Source organism: Crocodylus siamensis, chromosome 1 (assembly GCF_052110815.1).
Source record: "Crocodylus siamensis isolate JL-2025a chromosome 1, ASM5211081v1, whole genome shotgun sequence".
In the NCBI taxonomy this organism is placed as follows: domain Eukaryota; kingdom Metazoa; phylum Chordata; order Crocodylia; family Crocodylidae; genus Crocodylus; species Crocodylus siamensis.
Genome location: NC_143395.1, coordinates 207,884,844 through 207,906,971, shown reverse-complemented (window position 1 = coordinate 207,906,971; position 22,128 = coordinate 207,884,844). Strand labels below are relative to the sequence as shown.

The 22,128-nt window shown below is 45.9% G+C and overlaps 1 protein-coding gene and 1 pseudogene across 4 annotated transcripts; both read left to right on the top strand.

Moving 5' to 3' along the window:
- Positions 1 to 11,377, top strand: part of LOC149873966 (uncharacterized) — a 19,917-nt pseudogene extending 8,540 nt beyond the window's left edge.
- TENT5C (terminal nucleotidyltransferase 5C) lies at positions 10,945 to 22,128 on the top strand. 4 transcript variants are annotated; one of them, XM_090053834.1, is made up of 2 exons: positions 10,945 to 11,112; positions 16,030 to 22,128. In XM_090053834.1, the coding sequence occupies exon 2, from the start codon at positions 16,057 to 16,059 to the stop codon at positions 17,227 to 17,229; it is 1,173 nt and encodes a 390-aa protein (XP_089909960.1). In that variant the 5' UTR covers positions 10,945 to 11,112; positions 16,030 to 16,056; the 3' UTR covers positions 17,230 to 22,128. The 4 variants fall into 4 exon arrangements, with proteins under 4 accessions (XP_089909960.1, XP_089909953.1, XP_089909948.1 ...); XM_090053827.1 differs by having other exon boundaries at positions 10,945 to 11,117; XM_090053822.1 differs by having other exon boundaries at positions 10,945 to 11,122.

Below are 22,128 nucleotides of genomic sequence, written 5' to 3'. Positions count from 1 at the left end.
TGAACATGAGCCACCAATTCAATGCTGTAGCTGGCAGAGCTAATCAAACACTGGCATGCATCTACCGAGGCATCTTAAGCAAAGCTAAAGATGTCATCCTCCCTACTCTCTACTTGGCCTTGGTGAGACTGCAGCTGGAGTTCTGCATCCAGTTCTGGGCACCACACTTCAGGAAGGATGTGGAAAAGCTCGGGAGAGCCCAAAGGAGGGCCATGTGCATGATTAGAGGCCTCAAAACCAGGTCATATGAGGAGAGGCTGAAAGACTTGGAACTGTTCAGCCTGGAGAAGAGAAGATTCAGAGAGGACTTGGTGGCAGCCTATAAGTATATCAAGGCCATACATTAGGGCCTGGGGAGCATCTGTTCACCAAGCCCCCCAGGAGAGGACAAGAAATAATGGGCACAAGCTGATTGAGGATTGTTTTAGGCTAGACATAAGGAAAAACTTCTATACAAGTCAAGTGCCAAGGGTTTGGAACAGGCTCCCCCCAGAGGTGGTACAGTCACCCACCCTGGTGATCTTCAAAAAGTGTCTTGACACCCATCTTGCTGTGGTCATCTGATCCCAGCAGTCTTTTCCTGCCCAAGTGCAGGGGGGCTGGACCCGCTGATCTATAAGGCCCCTTCCAGCCCCTAACAACTACAAAACTATGAAACTATGAACGATGGACAAGGAATGAAAATCACAAGGAGTGACAAAGATTTACTGATTATCTGCACATCATGGAGTGGCAATTTTTGATCTGTAAACTGTGGTGGGATTGGATCATAATGCAAAACTGGGATGATCAGCATTGGCTAAAGACCTTTCAGATATGGGAGACCATATTCTTAGAGCTGTACGCCAAGACCATATCAGCTGTCCAGTAGAGAGAGACTAAATTAGGAACTGTTTTGACAGAAGAGCAATAGGCAGCAACTGCACAACAGAAGTATGGAACCCTGGACTGCTGTCAGAGAATGGGCAATACATTTGGCATTAAAAGCTTAGCTTGTGCAAGGCCAGGAAGCATGATCTTACCGGACAGGATTTTGACACTGGGCAATGAGGAAAAAATAATAAAGGGATTTGATGCACTGGACTTCCTGAGATATTGTAGCATGTTAGATGGAAAGCATATGTCAGCTTACTCTCCTTCCTCTAACTTTGTTACTTTGTACAAAAACAGAAAGAGGGGCACTTTACCATGAGCACCTGTTCATTTCAACTAGTAAGGATTTCTCTGAAATTCTTACCAGTAGAAAAATAGCCTGGATGCATTCCAGCCCCCTGGCTGCAGAGCAACGCAGGTGAGCTCACCAAAGGGTACTAGAGGACTGCTGGCTAGACCACCCACCCAACCCTTAGGTGACCCCATTACTTGGCAGCCTGTCCTCTCCTTACTCGCAGGTTTTAAATCCCCTCCAGTGCTCCATGTAGGCTGCACATAGGGTGATTTAAAATTGGAGGCAGAGGGAAGTGCAGATTGGCACAGCCTCCTAGGTCCCTGGCTTCACAGCTTTTTACATTGCTACATATACTGCCCACCTGGGCAAAATACGTCATCTAATGACTGTGAACCAGGGTGCAGGGTGGCATTTAAAGCCCAGAGGCCACGAACCAGGGCAGGGATAACTTCCCCAGTCCCAGTTCTTGGCCCCATGGGCTGTAAGATTCCCACCCATGCCACTTAGCTGAATGGCAAGGGTGGCATTTGGGGCCTGGGAGTCAGAACCAGGGCTGGGATAGCTTCCACAGTCTTGGTTCCTGGCCCTCGGGGCTTTGCAGTCCCTATCTCTGTTACTCAGCTGAGTGGTGGGGGTGGCAAAAGGAAGATGGCAGGGACTAAGAACTAGACTTGGGGACAGCCTCCTCGCCCCGGTTCCCAGTCCCATGGGCTTTGATATCCTAACACCCAGCTGAATGGCAGGGACAGCAATTAAAGCTGGAAACTGGGGCAGGAAGATGGGGAGGGAGCATTCTCCCTGGTCTGGAACCTTCCTGGTGTTCGGGAGGTCCCAGCCTTGGGCACACCTGCCTTCTCCCACTGCAGTCCTCCAGGTTGAACCAGAATGCACTCAACTGGGGCTTTTCTCCCTAGGCAGGATCCCTTCCACAGCTTTGGGGGAGTTCCTACTGCAGAAATATAGCTTCCCCTGTTGGGACAAGGTCCAAGGTCTCCACAGAAATTCCTAACAGCTTGTCACCAGGTGGGCTGTCAGGGAGCCAGTGCTCTCACTACCTCTCCCTTGAAGCACTATCTCTGGTCTGTTGTTGAAGGGAAACTGATTGTTCTCAATGCTAGACAGAAGGATACAGCCATTCAACTTAATACATGAGTGGAGAGATGCACCTGATTCAAAGAGGTGCATCTTATACAAGAAATCCCTTGAGCAGCTGTAAGGTCTCTTTTTTGTGCTAGGAGAGAGACTTTTTTCCCTTGTTAAGTCATTAACTGGGATTCAGGACTAGTGTATAAAGGACTGACACAACTACTCACTTGATGAATGACAGAAATGCTTTATTTACTACAACCATTCACTGTTAAATGAGCGTAAAGCAGGGGTGGGCAATTATTTTGTCTGAAGGGCTACTTAATGAATTTTGGTGAGCTGTCAAGGACCGCAAGGGTAGCCCCACCCCCTGGTCACCATCTTGGGACCAGAAATCCCACCCTAACCCCTAACCTTTGCCACCAGAATTGCCTCCCCTGGCTCCCAGAAATACTTCTTTTGGGAATGGGGGATGGGAGTGGGGGAGGCGTGCCATCTGAACCAGAAAAAAAACAAATCATATACTAAAAGTCTAACATCTACTATAATGTATTTTAATTTTATCACAAAAAATATTTTGTTATTAGTTGTGTTTGCATAGTGTATATAGAGGTGACGTCATAATAAGCCAAAAATAAAGTCTTACTCCTGTATTTTGGGGGTGGGGACTGTGTGGGGTGTGGTTGGGCATGGGTATGATGGGGTGTATGTGTGTGTGTGTGCATGTGTGCATGTGTGGTTTGTGAGGGGGTGTGACTGTATGTGTGGGGGCTGTAGGGTTTGTCCTTGTTGAATTGCATCCTATTCTGTTCTGCCCACTTCTCCAACCTGTCCAGAGCCACCTGGTTTCATTCTCTGCCCACTAGTGTGTTAACCCCATAATTTGGTGTTATCTGTGAATTTGGACAGTGTGCTCTCCACCTCCTCATCCGAGTCACTGATGAAGACATTGAACCGCACTGGTCCAAGGACCAAACCTTGGGGAACTCCACTGCCCACATCTTTCCAGGTCAATGCTGACCCATCCAGCACCACTTTCTGGGTGAATCTCATTAGCCAGTTTGCCACCCACCTGACCATCATCTACATCATAGCTTCTCAGTTTATTTCTGCAAATAGGATGAGATATCATATCGCAGGCTTTCTTAAAATCCAGGTAGATGACATCTACCTCGTCCCCTGCATCTAAGCATTTTGTGACCTGGTCATAAAAAGAAACAAAGTTAGTCAGGCAGGATCTACCTACTATGAACCCGTGCTGGTTGCCCTTCAGCATTATTTTTCCTGCTGAACTCCCATAAATGTGCTCCTTAATAATTTTTTCAAAGGTTTTCCCAAGGATAGAGGTGAGGCAAACTGGCCTATAGTTACCCGGATCCTCCTTCCTCCCCTTCTTGAAAATAGGGGCCACATTAGCCCTTTTCCAGTCCTCTGGGACATGACCTGAGCACCATGAGTGCTCGAACAACCGTGCCAGGGGTTCTGCTATGATACTGGCCAGTTCCTTCAGCACTCCTGCATGAAGATAATCCAGACCTGCTGACTTAAACACATTCAGCCCCTCCAAGTGTCCCTTCACTAAGTCAGCGCTAACAATGGGTGGGCTGGTTTCCCTCCTGTGGTCATCTATAATTCAATTGGGAGATTTGTCCTGATTTGTGTTCAGGATTACGGAAGCAAAAAACTCATTGAAGAGCTCAGCTTTGTTCCTCCTACCTGTTATCAATTGTCTGCCCTGTAGTGGTCCTATGTTACCCTGTACCTTCTTTTAGCTCCCTATATAGAAGGACTTTTTGTTGTCTTTAATTTTTGTTGCCAGCCTAAGTTCTATTGCAGCTTTGACCTTTCTGACTCGCTGGAAGTGCAAGCCAAGTATATATACACCTCGCTGGTAGCTACCCCCGGCTTCCACAGCCTGTATGCCTCATTTTTTGCCTCTAGACTTTCCTGGGTTTCCCTATTCAGTCAAGAGGGTTTCTTGGCCCCTTTGTCCCCTTTCATGTGCAATGGGATTGTCTCCTTCTGTACCCGAAGTATTGCTCCTTTAGGAACAACCACCCTTCCTGCGCTCCCATCTCACCAATGCCTCTCTAACTAACCTCCTGAACATATTGAAATTGGCCTTTCTGAAGTCTAGTACTTCTGCCCTACTGGTTATCTTTCCCACCCTTCACCAAATAGTAAACTCAATCAATTGATGGTCCCTAACCCCTAGGTTAGCTTGTATCTGCAGATCCCCCACCAGGTCATCCCCTGTAGCCAACACCAAGTCCAGAAAGGTGCTTCCCCTAGTGGGACTGTATACATCCTGCATTAGGTGAAGGTCTTGTATGTAGGTTAAACACCTACATGAATAATTAGACCTGGCTGACTGCTCTTCCCAGCAGATGTCAGGGTAGGTTAGGTCACCCATGACAACCATATCCCTTGACCATATGGCCTCTGAGAGTTGCCTTGAGAATTCTAGGTCTAGCTCATCATCCTTGTGTGGCGGTCTGTAGTAGACCCCCACTACCAAGTCCCTTTTTCCCTGGCCCCCTTGTATCCCTGGGATGAGCTACTCGCAGCTCCATCCCACAACCCGCCATGGCTGAGCAGTGCTTGCTTCTGCCTCAGCCTTAGCCCCGCTCCCTCCCTCACTGTGGGGGTCTCGATCTGCCCTCCACCTCTTCCCCCTCCCTCCCGCCCCTTTTCCCCAACAGACTTACCAGCAAGACCCTGCTCTCCAAGTTGCTGTGTATTGGCAATTGGATCAGTATTGGCTGATACAGCTCATTAATAATTGGCCATTGGTATCAGCCCAAAAAGTCTTTATCGGTGCACCCCTAATATATAGGTATCAGTGGAACACAATGTTTTATTGATATATTTACCATTTTAAAGCAATTTGGAAGCCTACCTGTGCCTCAATCACTCTAATAAAATAAATTGTAAATATCTATACATTTTGATGTTTGATTTGGGGTTTTATATCATGGAAAATCAGAGTTCCTGCTGCCTGCTTTGCTCACCAGGACACAGATCTAGGCCTCCCACTCCCAAGCCACAGCTCCCCAGCCCTGCTGGTGCCCCTCACTCTTCACTCTCCATCCACAGCCCCCTGGTTCTGCTGGTGCCCCTCACTCCCTACCCACAGCTCCCCACCCCCCAGCCCTCCCCTTCCTGCTGCCCTCCCTCTGGGGCCTCTGCAGCTCAGGAGGCAGGACCTGACACAGAAGGGCAGAGGGGTTGCATGGGGAATCTTGGTGTAGGCCACTGGGAGGTCCACACAGCCATGGCCAGGCATCACGTGCCCACCCAACAACAGTGAGAGGCACAGCCAGGATGATGAGCTTTTTGGGCTGATACCAATGCCAACCCTGCTGCTGCTGCTGGGTGGGCAGGGGGCACTTCGCCAGGATGGCATGGGGCTTGCAGTGGCAAGAAGCTTCCCCACCTGGCCCCTCTCTGCCCTGCCATGCTGGGTCCCATCCACTGGGCTGTGGAGACCCTGGGGGGAGGGTAGCAGGGCAGGGAGCCCAAGCCCACAGCGGGCACCCCATGTACCCAATGAACAAATCTGTGGGTCATGTGTCCCCCATGGCCTCCCAGGAGTGTACACAGTGGCAGGGAGCCAGCTCCCTCCACCCCCAGTTCCATGGCCGAGCCTCCCACAGCTCTGTCTTATTCCCTGCCAAGCCCTGCAGCTGTGCATTCCAGCCCTGGGCCCTAAGCCCTATGTAACACCCAGGCTTGGCAGCATCCCCAGCCCTGCCAATCTTCCTCCCTATGGGGGCCCCAAGCCCCTCCGCTCCCCCTCCCCCCGCGAGACTTACCTGCAGGAGCTGCTCTCCAGGCTGCATGGTGACCATGTGCATGTGTAAGTGCACACATTCACATGGCACCCCCTGCCTGACCGCCCTTCTCCCACTCCCCCCTGCACCTTGCAGCCTGGAACTCTGCCAGCCTGCAAAGAGCTCTTTGCAAAAGTAGAAAATCTACATTTCCATTAAAATGAAAAATCCCAAATTTTTCTCGGTTACAAGGAAAAATCCATGTTTTTTCCATGGGAAACAGAAAACCCAGATCCTTGGTTATCAGAAAGTTGCAACTTTAATTGAATTGCCTTCCTCCGTAACAAGAGGTTATCAATTTCTGCTAAGTTGAAACACATTGAGAAATTGATTAATAACCAGGAAAAACACAGTTTTTCAGGAGTCATCCTTGGAAGATCAAGAGAACCACTGGGGCAAAATGAGTAAATAAGGAGGAGACACGTATCAAAGCCCATATGAAGAATGTCTCTTCCTATACATAAACACGAATTAATTGTAAAGAAATATTTACTATACTAATTAATCAAGGATAGACATAGTTACATACCAGACACATAGAAGCCTGCTTAAAATCATCATAAGCTGGAAGTGATGCCTCATTATTTCTTTTCAGAAGGTCCAGCCGCAAACTTACATCTTCTTGCACTATGCAATTGTCATCAATATTTTGTATTTTAACTTCTGTGAGTAGACCCACCTAAGCTTGAGTTTCTCAGTCATCAGCCCGCACAAATATAATGCCTGTGTACATGGCCACAGGGAGTGTGTTGATAGACCATGGGGATGTTTCACAAACCTTAACACAGGGTAGTTAGGGAAGGTGCATTATCCATGCATCTTTTGGAATACAGGACTTTTTAGAAAACTGCAAGCAAGGGCACATTTTCCAAGCTGACATATTCATACTTGAGCAAGAAGACTCCATTGCAATTGGCTGCAAAGTGTAAATTATGTTCCCAAATGTTTTGTAGTTTTATGTTTGCCATCTAAAGAGCTACGTAATATCTTGAGGTACTTCCCTGTTCACTTCTTGGTCCTTCTTCCTCTCCAAAAGCATGTGTTCCTTCCATTCCCTAATTTCTCATATACCAGCCTTGGAGTTCTTGGCTCTGAAGAAAAGAACCAAACACATCTTCCATTATTCATTTCCTCTTTCTGCTAATTATGTCCATTTTTTTGTCGTCCTCTTAAGGATACCCCTGCTGAGGGTACTGATAAACAAGCCATACAGACACAGTTAAAGGTTTAGCAGAAGAGATATATGAGATGAGAAGATATTTTTAAGAGTGTGAAATGTGCCCGACTGTTGTAAGGCTGTTTGCTTCAGGGCAGTTCAGCATGATGAGTATGTGGAAGTATATGACAAGTGATCATGGATTGTCAGATGTCTTGGGTAATAAGGATACAGTACAATAAATATTGCTAAATTTATTATAGGCAAAGTTAATCTGGCTGAAATATTTTTCATAAAGAGTGAAAAAGGCCCAGACAGGGCAATGCCTTGAGAGGCCTCAAGAGTACCCAGGCCTACATACGTCATCAGCTTATTGCAGTGGGGGTGTCAGGGAGCTCACTGCAGAGTGATGCTGGAAGATACCTTACCAAAGCAGGAGAAACAAGGTGACTTCCCCCCCACCCCCACCCCCAGAAATAGATGCACTCAATTTAAAGTACACCTGCTTGAAAATTTTACTAAGATTATGCCAGAAGACTGCCACACAAAATCTCATCCTCTCCAAGCAGCGAGATGTATTACCACTGTCTACTTCTGCAAACCAATACAAAGATAAGCTCCCCAGAACCAGCATCAAACTATCTCAACCTCTTTCTACTTATGCGTTCAAGCACAGCATGCAAATAATTGTCTTGGACTTGGATTCTTAAATTAGAAAACTAAAGTGCTGTGGTTACATCAGGGCTGCCCAAATGACAGCCTAAAGGCCACGTGCAGCTCTGCGGAGTTAAAATGGCTCTTGGTCTGGGCACTGCCCCTCTCTTTGCTCTTTTGCTGTTGCCACCAGGGTCCCCAGGCTTCCTATCTCCCTCCTCTAGCTTCTGCTGCCTACCCCCACCCCTGGAGATGGAGCAGGAAAGGAGCCCATGGCCAGAGGGCTTGGAGAGACCCAGGGAACCTGCTCAGCATTTGCACTGGTGCAGTACAGAGGAGGTCACTCACTGCTTGACAGGCATGGGCCACATGGCAGGACTGCATGTATGTCATATCTGCTAGCACAGTGAGCCTGCATGATGCAGCATGTCTGTACAGCATGGTGCAGCTGAGAACCTTGTGCCATGTATTTGTGGACTACTTGGGGTTGGGCAGGGATATGCAGTGTGGCATGCAGCTCATGCAATATAAAGCCTAAGGCAGCATGACCCACAATGTATGACTTGGGGGGCAGGGGGAGCTGTGGCCTCCAGCCACTCAGAACTTGGATAGCCATGACTTGCATTATAAATATACAGGTTTCCCTCACTTTATGCAGGTTCTGTACATGTGGATTCACTCTTATGCGATGACCCTTTTTATACCAAAAATTAATTATATGCAAGGTAAATTCACTCTTAGGTGATCAGTGTGGTGGAAGCCTGCAGTCAGCTGCTTTGTACAGTGTTGCGGGAGTGACGTTCACCAAAATATAGTCTCCTATGTGGATCTGTGCTCCTTGCTCTTCATCTGTGACATTCGTTTCTGTAGTTGTCATCCCCATTACGATAGTGCCCTGTGCTTGTGTTGGTCTTGTAAAAGTGGTAAAAATAGGTCTGGGGGTCAGTACAGTTGAGGTCTTGGACCATATCCCTATTTGTTACATTGTAAAGTGGGTTCCCTTTATGTGAATTCGAGTTATGCACCATTTTCCAGAAATTCATGTACAGCATAAAGCAGGGGAAGCCTGAACAGGGCTTTTTCACACAAAACATCCAAATGATCAGTTATTGGAAGGCTTGCAACGATTATTTTAAATTTTGTTTTATTGGAAAGGCAATGTATTGGTCACCGTTTATTTTTCCGTTTGTAACATAGAATTTCTAGCAAAAAAGTCAGTATCTGCTGGCACTGCCAAAAACATGCATTTGGCTGTTTTGGTTGCTTATTTTACTGTTTTGATTGCTTACTTTATTCTTAAAGAGATCTTTCCAGAACCACCCATCCTAGGTTTTAAACAAGCACTGAACCTTGCTAAGCTCATCATCACCAGAAGCAAACTCGCACTGAATGGATCCAGACCAGGCCAGGACAAGAAATACAAAACCTGCCAACACATCTCCACCACCCCCACAATTACTACACCCCACAACAGAACCATCACCATTCCTGAGTCCTACACCTGCACCTCCAGAAATGTTATATAGCTCATCCAGTGCATCAAATGCCGTGATGGAAAATATGGAAAATATGTTGGAGAAACCAAACAGCAACTGTGCACCGGAATGAGTGCACACTGGAAATATATCAAAGACAAGAATACTCAACTACCTGTGGGGACACATTTCTCACAGGACAATCACTCCCTCCCCCAGTTGTAATCTTTAAAGGTAACTTACAACACACCTTTCGTAGAGGAGCCTATGAACTTCAGTTCATCAACCTACTGGATACTAAAAATCACGGACTCAATATAGACATTGGATTTATGACACATTATAACCTGCCTGACATTTGAGTCATATGGTACCTACCTGACCCAACCTCTCACATTCCCTGCCCTTTTTCTTCCTGGTTCCCCACCTTTGCCTTTTTGTTGCTTTTTTACCTTGTATTATTACCTCTGTAGTGTTTTCCCTTTGGCCTTTCCCCCCGCCTGTTTTCTTCCCCCTTCCTTCCTTGCTTTACCTTTTGTTTTCCTACTTCTACCCTTTTAGATTTTCACTGACATCCTGTCACACTTTTAGCTTTCCCCATTCCTGCTTTCCTCATCAACTATTCCCTTTTTCACAGACTGCCTCTTCTTCACGTTGTATTTTATCTGTTGTCACCCTTGACTTTTCCCCCCCCTACTCTCTTCCCCCTCCCTACTTTTCCTTTTGTCTTGCTTATCTCTACCTATTTATATTTTCACTGACATCCCTCTGCACTTTTAGCTTCTCTCATTCCTTGGAGGTCTCAGAACAGCAGAGACTTCCTATGCCTGAGGAAGAGAGACTTGCTAAGAAATTTTTTCCAAGTACCCAGTTGGTCTAATAAAAGATATCACATCTACCCAAAGAAACTTACCCGCCTTGGTTACTTGTAGGATTTTTGCTCCTCTTCTGTGCCTATGCCTGCCAGCACACATGGTTGAAATAAGCCTGCCATTTCAAAAGACAGGTCCTTTGTTCTCTGCCTGCAAGAGTTCAGCTAGCATCTTGAGGCAATGAGGCCTGGTGGGTGGATGGATGGAGAGAAGGAGAAGGTGGGAAGGACAAGTGTTGGACTCCATGAAGGATGTAAAAAAAAGAAGACAAAGAACAAGAGGAAGCAGGTACTACACAGGTGAGCTTCCTTTTCACACTCTTGCTGTGGGTTCTCTCTCCTGCCTCCTCCTGGCCAAATTTCCCTTGGTCTTGAAGAGCTCTGGGGTCTCCAAGGGACCTGCACTCCATCTCAGTGAGTTTGGTGTCAGGGTGTACTACTATGGTTCCTGCCTATGTGCTGCAAGGTGTCACTAACAGCCACGAAGCCCACACCCATAGCTGGATCTAAGAGGGGGAAAAGGGGGTGCAGGAGATGCCACCAGTGCCCTAGCTGCCAGGGGCTTCTTCGAGTCTCCAAAGCAGGCGGGAGTCTCCCTCTGCCCCCGCACTGCGCCCCTGCTCCCTCCCCTCTAGCGCAGGCCCGTCCCCTCCCGCAGCAGGGGTGCCTCTGGGTACGGGCAAGGGCCTTTGTGGGAAGTCCCGGGTGCCTTGGCTCTCCGCTCCGCACCTGCTGGACCAGCTCGCACGGGGCGGCCCCACTGCGCTCAGGCGGCGAGGAGGCGGGCCCGGGAACAGCTACAAAGGGGCGGCCGCGCGGTGAGCGGCATGTGGCGTGGTGGACTGAGCTGAGCTGAGCAGAGCGGTGAGGTGAGGTGAGGTGAGGTGAGTGGCGGGCCGCGAGCGCCGTAGTGCGGGGGCGGCTCGGGCTCAGCCTGCGGCGTCCGGGTCGGCCGGGAAGCTGTGCCGTTCTCTCCTCGAACCTGTCGCCGGCGCCTTGAGCGCGCGCGCTGAGGAGCCCCCGGCCCGGCGGCGGCATGAAGCTGATCAGGAGGCGCCGCCGGGGCCTGTCGTGCTGCCCGGCCTCCGGGGCGGCGTCGTGGGGAAGATGAGCGCGGGGTTCGGCCGCTTGTAGCCACCTCCGTGGCCCGGGCCGAGAGCCGGGAAGGAGCGCGCAGCGCGGGCCGGCGCGGGGCAGGCCCTTCCAGGAGCTGCGCGAGTACGAAAGCCCGTGCACTGAGCGGCTGGGTTGCCTCCTCATGCCTCTGGGTTGAGCTTCACTGGGCAGTGTCTGCTGCATCCTTGGATTTGGTCAAGGGTTGGTGTGCTCTGCTCTGTGCCTCCTGCAGATCGCTTATTGTGAACCTTTGACTTCACTCCCTTCCCTGTTTTTGTTTTTATTTTGTCCCAAGGAATTAATTGTTACTTTCTTGGTGGCCTACCTTTTTAAGGGAGGCTTATAGTGTTTCTTGGTGGGTGCTGGCCCACCATCCCTTGAACATAACAAATAGGCCTGTGCCAAACCTATTAGAAACCTGCTAGCTGAAGTTAGCAGATGGTGGTGCCTTTGTGATGGGTCTGCTCTTCACATAGGCATTTGGGGAGTTTTCTTTTTTTTTTTTTTTTTCTTTAAGGGAGGAGGACTTGAATGAATCTCCATGCCTAGCTTTTAAGTTTGGCACAGAGTACCTTCTGTATGTCTAAAACTCCCTCTGGAGAAAATGACAGTGCCATCATCCCTTTCCTGCAGAAGTAACTGACAACAGGAGAAACAGCACAAAGACAAAATGGAGTTAAAATTCTTTTGCCAGACTGATGTATTAAATGCACTAGTTCATGAGTCTGTGGGTTTTCTCCTTGCTTGGCCTGATGTTGGGAAAGGGTGGAACAGGAGTCATTTCAGATCTCTTCCAACCCTAATTGTGTATGACCACGAAGTACCTAAACGTTCTTGTAGCACCCCATGTGTAAGATGCAAAGATGGCATGGAGGGCCTCAGGCTTTGGTCTCCAGTAATCTAGAGCCCTGTGGAATATTGGGGGTTGAAGCATTTTAGAAGTCTAATACAATTTCTCAGCACTCCTTCTGTGCCTTGCCCCCTGCCCCAAATCTTTGAGGTGGCCAAGAAGACCTTGCTATGGCAGTAGTGTCAGGACACTTGATTGATGCCTCTGGGGACTGTGCAACACCTGGCCTGTGAGTCTTTGATACCATTATTTCAGAGTCACTTGCATCTGAGAAGTGCTAAGCATTTGGTCTTAATTATTGGTATCAAACAGCATTCAATCACTAATGGAAAGCCATTAAGTGGTTAGCCAGCAACCACAATAGACAAACCTGTGTGGCTCTAGGTACCCATCTTTCCTTTCCTTTCAGTTGCATGCTTGCACCATTCCCATTGAAATCTCATGATGCCTTCAATGGACCTCCAAGCACTTCCACAAGCCCTTAAGATTGAAATGCAATGTGTGGGGTGGATGTTGCCTCCTTCCTACAGGTGAGGAGTGACATGGGTCCAATGACTTGCTCACTGCCTCTGTGAGGCTGTGGAAGAATGGATTTAGAAGAGGGGTGGCAAAATATGGTCCACAGGTCAGATCTAGCATGCTGGGTAACTTCATCCAGTTCACAGGTAGGCACCCACCAATGAATTGCCTCTGCCCAGCCTGTGGTTCCCCCTGCTCTGCTGGAGCGCAGTGTACTGTGCTCCTGCTTTTGCTGGCAGGAGGCCGTTGGCTCCAGCCAGTGTTCACAGCTTCCAGGCAGGGCTGCTGCAGCTGCCTGAGGAACTGCTTGGTTCTCCTGGTCACCAGCAGCTCCTCCTGTTGCTGCTGCAGTGTTCTGGGCAGCAGGTAGGGAAGTGATGGTGGGTGGGAGTCCAGAGCACTGGGCCAGGGCTGGCAGGAGTCCAGAGTGTGGGCCCTGCACCAGACAGGGTGGTGGAAATGCAGAACCTGGGTCTATGGGAACGGGGGGTTGGCCTGGTTCCATTGCACAGGGTTCCCCATGACTCACATGCAGCTCATGGGACTTGTGCACTGGTGGGGAGAGCCCTATGGTGACCTTCCCCACTCCCTGCCACCATGTACAGCTCTCTGGACTCCTCTGGGAGTGGTGGGGAGCCCTGTGCAGTCAAGCCAGGTGAGCTCTACCCTGTTCCCGGCTGAGTTGCATCTGGCAGCAGGGAGTAGGCCAGGCCACTGACTCCATCACATGGGGCTTCCCTCAGCAGTGCACAAGTGGCTCTGACCAAGTCCTGGGAGCTGCACCTGAGCCATGGGAAGCCCTGCATGATGGAACCAGGGTGCACCTCCCGCATACCCTTCCCCTGTGCTCTCTCCCCCACTCCCAACAGTGCACCACATGTGTGCATGCATACACTCCCTCAACCATACCCTTCACATATGATATACAAGAGTAAGACTTATCTTGAGCTATTATGCAATCACCTCTATATACACTACACAAACATGTAAATCAGGTCAAACTTTTTAAACTAAAATTCAAATATGTTATAGTAGATGGTGGGTTTGGTTTTGTGTTTTTAGTATACATTTTGATTGGGGGAGGGGTTTTCTGGTTCCATGATGACCCCCTCCCTCCCCTAAAGGAGTACTTCTGAGGGCAAGGGGAGGGACTTCTGGTGGCAAAATTTGGGGTTAGTGGTAGGACTTCAAGTCCCAAGATGGTCACCAAGGTGTGGGGTATCTGTCAAGTGGCAGGGCTACCTTTTGTGGCCCTCAACAGATGATCAAAACTCATTAAGCTAAACTAACTCATTAACCCCTGATCTAGAACCTGATTTCCTTCAGCAAGACACAGATGTGGCATTCCATCTGTTGTATTGATGCAAAAGTGGCTGTTTGTCAGAATGGTACAAGATTAAGGGACTCTGAAAAACATTCTCTATAAGCAAGATGGTGCTAAAACTTCTCTGCAATGGCAAGAGCATCCTGGTGCAGTACTCCAAGATGGAGCAAGTAAACAGTCTTGGGACTAGCTCCTCAAGTCACGGTAGAAAGAGCCTTATTGCAGTAGTAATTTAGGATACCCTTTCTCTTGCTCCCAATCCCCCATACATTTGCATGTTTTAAATGTTCTCCAGGGATCTCTAATTCTAACTGACCTTACATTGGTTACCATCAGCTGAACTTTAACACAATGATTAAGAGACTCTAAAAGGTCCCAATCTGTTTCTCAATCTTTATAGAGTCAAGGCACACTTTGGAAAGTGCCAACTCGTAGCTTTTTGCCCTTTTGCCTACCGAAAAATAATATAACAATTTTTTGGTTACAAAGACAGAAACTATGGATTTCTATTTGAAATCTCTGTGTTTATCATGTGTATCATGCTTGTAAATCTAACCGTGCTAATACTTGTGTGGCACCTTGCAGCACCCTCAGAAGGATCTTAACACCCCAAGGTTCTGTGGTTGAGAATTGCTGGTCTAAGCAGTATATTGGACCTCCTATGTTAACCTACTGAGGTTTGTGTAACACTACTCTTTCACCCTTAATCTGATTTAAGATTGGGCTAGATATTTAACAAGCTTTGGCAGTCTTTCTTCTGAAAGTGAGCAAAAAGCCAGGGCAAACTTAAATATTTGAAAGAGGGTAGCATTAGATTAGATAATCATAATTGATTCCTTTCCAAGAGATTAGGGTGAGTATGGAATAGCTTTAGCTTTTTTCTCACTTGACCCAAGAAGCAACTATATTCAGGATACTGAAGTGCCTTAACATTTTCAGAAGAGTAGAAAGAACTCAATGCTTAACTAATGAGTGTGACTGACGTGCAGGGTGAGCAAGCCATCACAAAAAGGAAGATGTCTGGAGGTATTGGCAAAGAGGGATTTACATTTTTCAAGGGGTTGGATTTCTTTAAGGTCTGGGAATATGCAGTTACAGTATATGTACAGCAGTGATGCGGACTTTTTTCAGTATTGTGTCAGTTGATGAATCTGATATAAAACTATAGTTTTCAAAATGCTGGTCACTTAAAATTCCCATTGATTTCAGCTGGCACTATACCTGTTCAGTACTTCTGAAATTCAATCCCTTTTTAGGGTGTTTGCTCTGAGCCAAAGTTGATAGTCTTTCCTCCATGACTTGTCCTCTGAATCAGCATCCAATACGTAGTAACCTACTAAAATTGTGATTTTTTTTTTTTTTTTTTTGGGGGTGACATCTGCAAAATCCATGAGCAGGGGGGAAGAGAATTTAAGGAAAATAAAAAGGTGGATGCTCGGAGGGAGCCAGCAGTCTTTAGGGCACTGCTGCAATCTGCTGGGCAGGGAAGGGATGAGGTCATGTGGCTCTGCCCCTTGCCACCAATTAGTAGCTGTCCAACATGCAGCCCTGCCCCTTGCATTGGGGTAACAGGTGGGGTCACCAGGGTCCCTCAGCCAATCAGAGGCATGGGGGGAGGTGCTTTGCTCTGCCTGCAAAATAGCTGCTAGGCCGCATGTTCTTCTGCCTGTGAAACCAGGGGCAGCTCCCTTGAATTTGGTAGGTCCCTACCTATAGGACTGCAGCAGGCCTGCTATACTAAATCTGCCTTGAGGCAATACTGAGCATGAAAGTGTTGGTACTTTTTATACCAGTATAGACCAAATATCCTCTTGGAGGAAAGGCTTCCTGATTTTTAAACTTGTGGGATGTAGATAAATGTATTGAATTTAGAATTTGATGGTGGGGAGGACCCCTAAATTTCCTATATGTATATCCTGTTTTCTCTTGTTTTTATGTGTCCTAATTTTGAAATTTTTTTTTCTCTCCCCTCCTCAGTCTCTCTGGAGAAAAGCAAACCCTAAAATGGCAGGCCAAGGAAGTAATACAGACTGCATGTCATGTAGTGTACTGAGCTGGGAGCAGGTCAGCCGTTTGCATGAGGTCCTGACAGAAGTCGTTCCAATCCATGGCCGGGGCAGCTTCCCAACCCTGAAGATAACCCTGAAGGACATTGTTCAGACTGTCCGCAATAATCTGGTTAAGATTGGCATCCAAGTGCATGATGTCCGACTGAATGGTTCTGCAGCTGGCCATGTTCTGGTCAAGGATAATGGGCTAGGTTGCAAGGACCTGGACCTTATTTTTCAAGCCTCTCTTCCAAGTGAGGCTGAATTTCAGCTAGTCAGAGATGTTGTCTTACGATCTCTCTTGAACTTCTTGCCAGAAGGTGTGAGCAAGCTCAAGATCAGTCCAGTGACTCTGAAAGAAGCCTACATCCAGAAACTGGTAAAAGTGTGTACAGAGTCTGATCGTTGGAGCCTAATATCACTTTCTAACAGACATGGCAGGAATGTGGAACTGAAGTTTGTTGACTGCATACGTCGACAATTTGAGTTCAGCGTGGATTCTTTCCAAATCATATTGGACTCCTTGCTTTTTTACTATGACTATTCTGAAAATCCCATGTCGGAAGGCTTCCACCCAACTGTGATTGGGGAAAGCATGTATGGAGACTTTGAGGCAGCCTTTGATCACCTCCAGAACAAACTGATTGCTACTAAGAATCCAGAGGAGATCCGAGGTGGTGGACTCCTGAAATATAGCAATCTCCTGGTGAGAGACTTCAGGCCCATGGATCAGGAGGAGATCAAAATGCTAGAGCGCTACATGTGTTCACGCTTCTTCATAGACTTTCCAGACATCCTGGACCAGCAGCGCAAGTTAGAGATGTATCTTCAGAACCATTTTTCCAAAGAAGAGAGGAGCAAATATGACTACCTCATGACCCTGCGGCAGGTGGTGAATGAGAGCACCGTATGCCTCATGGGGCATGAGCGAAGGCAGACTCTGAACCTGATCTCTCTACTGGCACTCAAAGTACTGGCAGAACAGAACATCATTCCTAGTGCCACTAACGTTACCTGTTACTACCAACCAGCACCTTATGTCAGTAATGCAAACTTCAGCAACTACCATATTGCAAACTCTCCCATGTCCTATAGTCAGTCTTACCCTACTTGGCTGCCCTGTAACTGATTTCTGACTCAAGTATTTCTTAATGGAAATTTCTGAAAGGCAAGAAATTGTATGGGTGGTGGGAACTACCAATTGGCTAGGGGGCTATCTGTTGGGAATGTGTGGTTTGATTTCTTATTTCCTTGAAAGCAACATGACACTACTACCAAACAGTTTTGCAAAGTTTTTTTAGTACTCCCTGCACAAATGCTGCAGAAAGTCTTGCTGTCTTTCAGTTGTGGGAGGGGCCTGTGCCCTCAAACTGGAAAACTTAATTACTAGTTGTGAAAACTATGGCAGACTTGTATCCAAGTGTTGTACATAGAAGACCAGGTAACAGCTGGCTAGTTATGGAGAGGAAACGGCAAACTTTAACAGAAGTATCTGAGCTTGGAACAGCAGTAGGGTCACTTGACTACTTGATCCCCTTGTTTCATCAGGTCACAGCCCCTACTCCTTCCATCTAAATTCTTGTCATTTTTCCATACGACTGTACTTAGGTGAGCTGTCTTTTAGTAGTTCATGCAGTGCATGAACTGCATGTACGTTTAGCCATATAGAACTAGTCTATGTATGGACATAACTTTTTCATTGAGGGCCGTGATCATGATTCGTTCCTGAAAACCATTGAGCAGTGTAGCTCATCTGGAGGAGCAACAGATTGTTTGTTTTCTTAAGTTAAGGTTTGACTAACAAATGTCCCTGAAGCTTGAGCTAGTTAGATACCAGTCTTGAGTGCACACATTTGGAAGGTAGCTTTTTGCAGTCAAATGAAAAACGCTCCTAGAACACACAGTGAAATGTACTCAAGACTGGAGTCCTTGGGGAAAACTTTTTAAAAAAAAACAAAACGAAGTACTGAAATGGTTTAGGGTGATGTTTTTGTGGGGGGGGGGGGTTGTTTGTTTTTGTTTTTGTTTTCCTTGAGAGAATAATAAGATTAATTTTAGGACAGAGCTGTGCCATTCTCATCACAAGTCTCTTAAAAGGCACGTGGTGTTTACTTCCTCTCTAGTTATAGGGTGAAGATTTCTGGGTTTGTCAGACTTGTAAGACTTCTGGGTATTAAGTCTTACAATCTTATCACATTCAAGGAATATTCACCACAGTGACTCTTACAAATAGCTATACTCTTGCACAACTTCAAGAAGGATTTGAAGGTCCCCTTCATTTATCACTTAATCTCATGCTTGCTTCCTGTCTTAAACTGAAGCTTTTTTTAACTTAATTGACAATAGCACTTATGCATGTTCACAGCACAAGATGATGGGTGTGTGTGTTGCTTTTTTGTTTTTGTTTCCCTTCCACCCCATGATGTATTCTATTTTCTTTCTCTTTTTGCTGCCTCTTGAAAATTAGTTTAAGTGGTAAACACCTAAGACGGGGCTCACCACAAAGACAAACCTACCTCCAGGCCCATTTCTCCAAAGAAGAGAGCTACAATATCTGAAGAGATAACAGTACATCATTTCATGAAAGCAAGGTTTACTTTTCAAGAGGAGACTGGTCTTTGAATTTCATGTGGTAAATACTAACTTGCTTTTTTCCCCTCTAACCTCCTGTACCTTGGTCAGGGCAACAACACCCTAATTATATAGGGGGCTGGACAGTGGGGTCTGAAGCTTACTGGTGCAGTGGTATATATGATCTATTTGTTAATTTAGTAAAACGCAGTAATTCAAATGGAGTTCAGTAGAGACTGGAAATATTGGGCCGCCTCTTCAAAGGAAGGGTAAAATTTTACCACTTATTGAAGCAGTATCCAAAGCTATCTGCTAGTCCTTCTGTAGTTTTATACAACTTTTCAGCTATCTATAACTTGCAGTTACAGCTGTGTCCTGCTCCTTTTGAGCCTTGTGGTGTTCAATATTTGCTATTACAACAATGGATTTCAGGTTCCTTGCAGGGTACAGCAAAGACGGATAAACTCAGATTTTGAAGTAAAAGGTCTTAATAGGGGGTGGGGGCATAGAAGGCCTTCTCAGTTGCAATTACAAGGCATGCTAGAATAAAATTCCTTTAATGCCCCATCCATGACGGGACCAAAAACTTCTTAATATACTGAAAGCTTTTGGACTTCCTTATAGACTCATTAAGGTAACTTTGGTAGATTGTTTAAAATGTGAGACTTGGTTCTTAATCAGACTTTTATGGCTGAGATTTAGTCTACAGATGACTAGGCATGAGTGCATACCAGAGAGAAATCATGGCAAAGGATGTTTCAATTCAGGTTCTCCTCTAAGTGGTTTGACTTGCAAAACTGTGTACTGAGTGTCTGTCTAGCTTCTTCCTTTTGAAAGCACCTAACAATGGCACATAGTACCTGAATATGTTGCATGTAGAAACTGAGTAGCCTCCTTCTGAAGCTTTTAACTTGTGCTCGATCCACTTTCTAGACCAGGATTTTCTCATCATTAGGTCACTTTTGTTTCTTAATTTGAAAATTTGCTGACTTCCTTTATAAATTTACAACAGATCAGTTTTGACAATCCTGAGACACAAGCTTCATACCTGGGCAAAAGTGTTTCCAAATAGGTGCGCAGAGAAAACCCAAATTCAAGTAATACCTGGTATTGTAATGTTGCTAACACTCAAGTTTAGTAGCAAGGGAAGAAATGGGCTCAGACAAAAATAACATTAACTGTCCCTCTTTCAAATGGCTTATTAGCTTTACAACAATAGGCATCAAAATGTTTTCTCTAGTGTATCAACCCTTTAACTCCTGCAGCTTCATACCTATATCAAATAGTTCTGAGTTTCTTGTGCAGATTTTTCTTGGGATGCAATAGTTGGACCTTAAGACTCCTTCCATTTACTAGGCACCTGAATGAAGTGGCCAAATGCTTGAAGTTGTGGCTGTTGCTAGAGCTTCTGAGTTCTGAGATGTATGAAAAAACTCTAATCCTAAATCTTTAGTCTATCCTGCAGCTACCACAGATCAGGTCAGTGCATCTATCATGAAGTCAGAATAAAAGGGTGTGGGGCAGTAAAGGGAGAAGATTGTTGGATTCCTGTTCCTCTCTGTAGTTGCACAATTCTTTGGAGCACTGAAGTAGTAACTGGACTGTGAGTTTCAGAGAAACTTCATACTGAATGCCTTCCTTTGCTGCATAGCTTCTTGATGGCTGACTCCTTAAACTTACAGACACTTTACTGTTGGATAATACCTTTTTAACCCTTTACTTTGAGATGCTTTTAAGTCTGGATGCTTAAGTTTAAGCTCCTAAAGCAATATCTAACTTTGTACCAAGCTGATTGCTTGTACTCAGTATGTTGGATATTGCCTATTGGATTGGCATTAATCATGTTTTAGCAATCCCCACCCCCCCATTTACATCTCTTCTGTGTTACGTCTTCTATACTAGTCCTGGCTTAGTCTGCGTCAGAGTTGGAGTCCTAAGCTGCCTTGCATAATAGTGCTGCCAGTAGCCTAATTCTTCTCTTTCAGAAATATTCTTGGCAGCTCTGTATTTCAGGTGTCTGTTGCTTAGCATATATGTCCTAATTAGCTTGTTGTACTTCCTCTTTAGCACTAAGTAACAGGAGAGTGAGTACTAGGAAAAGTTTTAAGTTGCAGCAATAATGGAGTGAGCTACTTCAGTTTAGATTAACACTTCTATTTATTTGCATTAATAGTGCCTCTGCAAAAAGGCTTTGCAGGTCCATTGCATGACTATGAAATGGAAGTTGAAGGTAAACTAAGAGTCTGAACTGCCTTCACTTTTCTTGCTGAATGTTAGAAGTTAAAGCAGTAGCTAATACAAGCTTTCAAAAAATCAGGAGTACTAATATCTGTCACCAACGAGTTTTGGACTGCAGGGTAGTCTTTCATTGAAATGTCTGTTAGGCAAGGCCTCATTGAAGACTAAAAACTTGTTTTGCTTCCGTCTCTTAAGAACAGCACTAGCAAGTATTTCTTCCGCTCCCCTATCCTAGACTAAATGAGGTTACTGTTAGTGACCTGAAAGTTCTGAGCACAGAAACTGGGTTTCAGCCTGGTTCCTTTTGGTTTTCGAAAGTCTCCATTTCAAGAGGGTAGCTATGTCAAATGCAAATTGCTGTTTGGGGCAGTGGCATTTTAGCTAACCCGAACTTTGGGGAGAGAATAATAATACATTTCTAAGCTCATGCTATTGGTATTCTTGAGCCTTCAGCCTGGTACTGAGGGAAGCAGGTAGTGACTTAACCAAGTTCTATTCCTATATTCTCTCTTCTAGTGTTCAAATGCTAGCTTACCTAATTTGACAAATGGTCTACATGCTTAAACTGTTACCTCCTAGAGGATGAAAATTGATGGAAATTATTTGTTTGCCCATTAATAGAGAAGAAACCTGTGGCTGGAGATAAGTACTTGGTAGATACCTGCTTCCCAGACTTCTCAGTAGTCCAAAATGCATTAAGTAGCAGATTCCTCATATGTTAAGAGCCCTTAGCCTGCAAAGCTGAGCTGTATCCAGGGAAGCTAGAAAGTCAGCACTTATTTGTACTTCATATAAGTTGCTGGTGAAAAAGTCACTCACTAATGAGCCATTTAAAATGATTTGTGGCTGTGGCTGGCTCTTTTTTTCCTTTTCATTATTTGATGAAAGCTATATTCCTTGCTGGGGAAAGGTGTGGAAATAATTTTTCTTTAATTTGTTGTTAATACCAGTCTTCTAGAAAACTTGAATGGCTTTTGCTGCCCTCCCTCCATCCCAATAAAGCTGGCAGACTTAATTGGCCATTAGCTCTTTTGGAATATACCTATAACAGACCCAAACAGTGAGAGAGGGTCTATGTTTGTAGGAGTTGTTATGGTAACTTGCCTGATACAATGCACTGTGGTATCAAAATAGATTAATCTGAACATGTTAAAAAGCTGGGAGGGGAAAGTATACCTTAATGACTTGGACAAATTAAAAATAAATAAATAAAAAATTA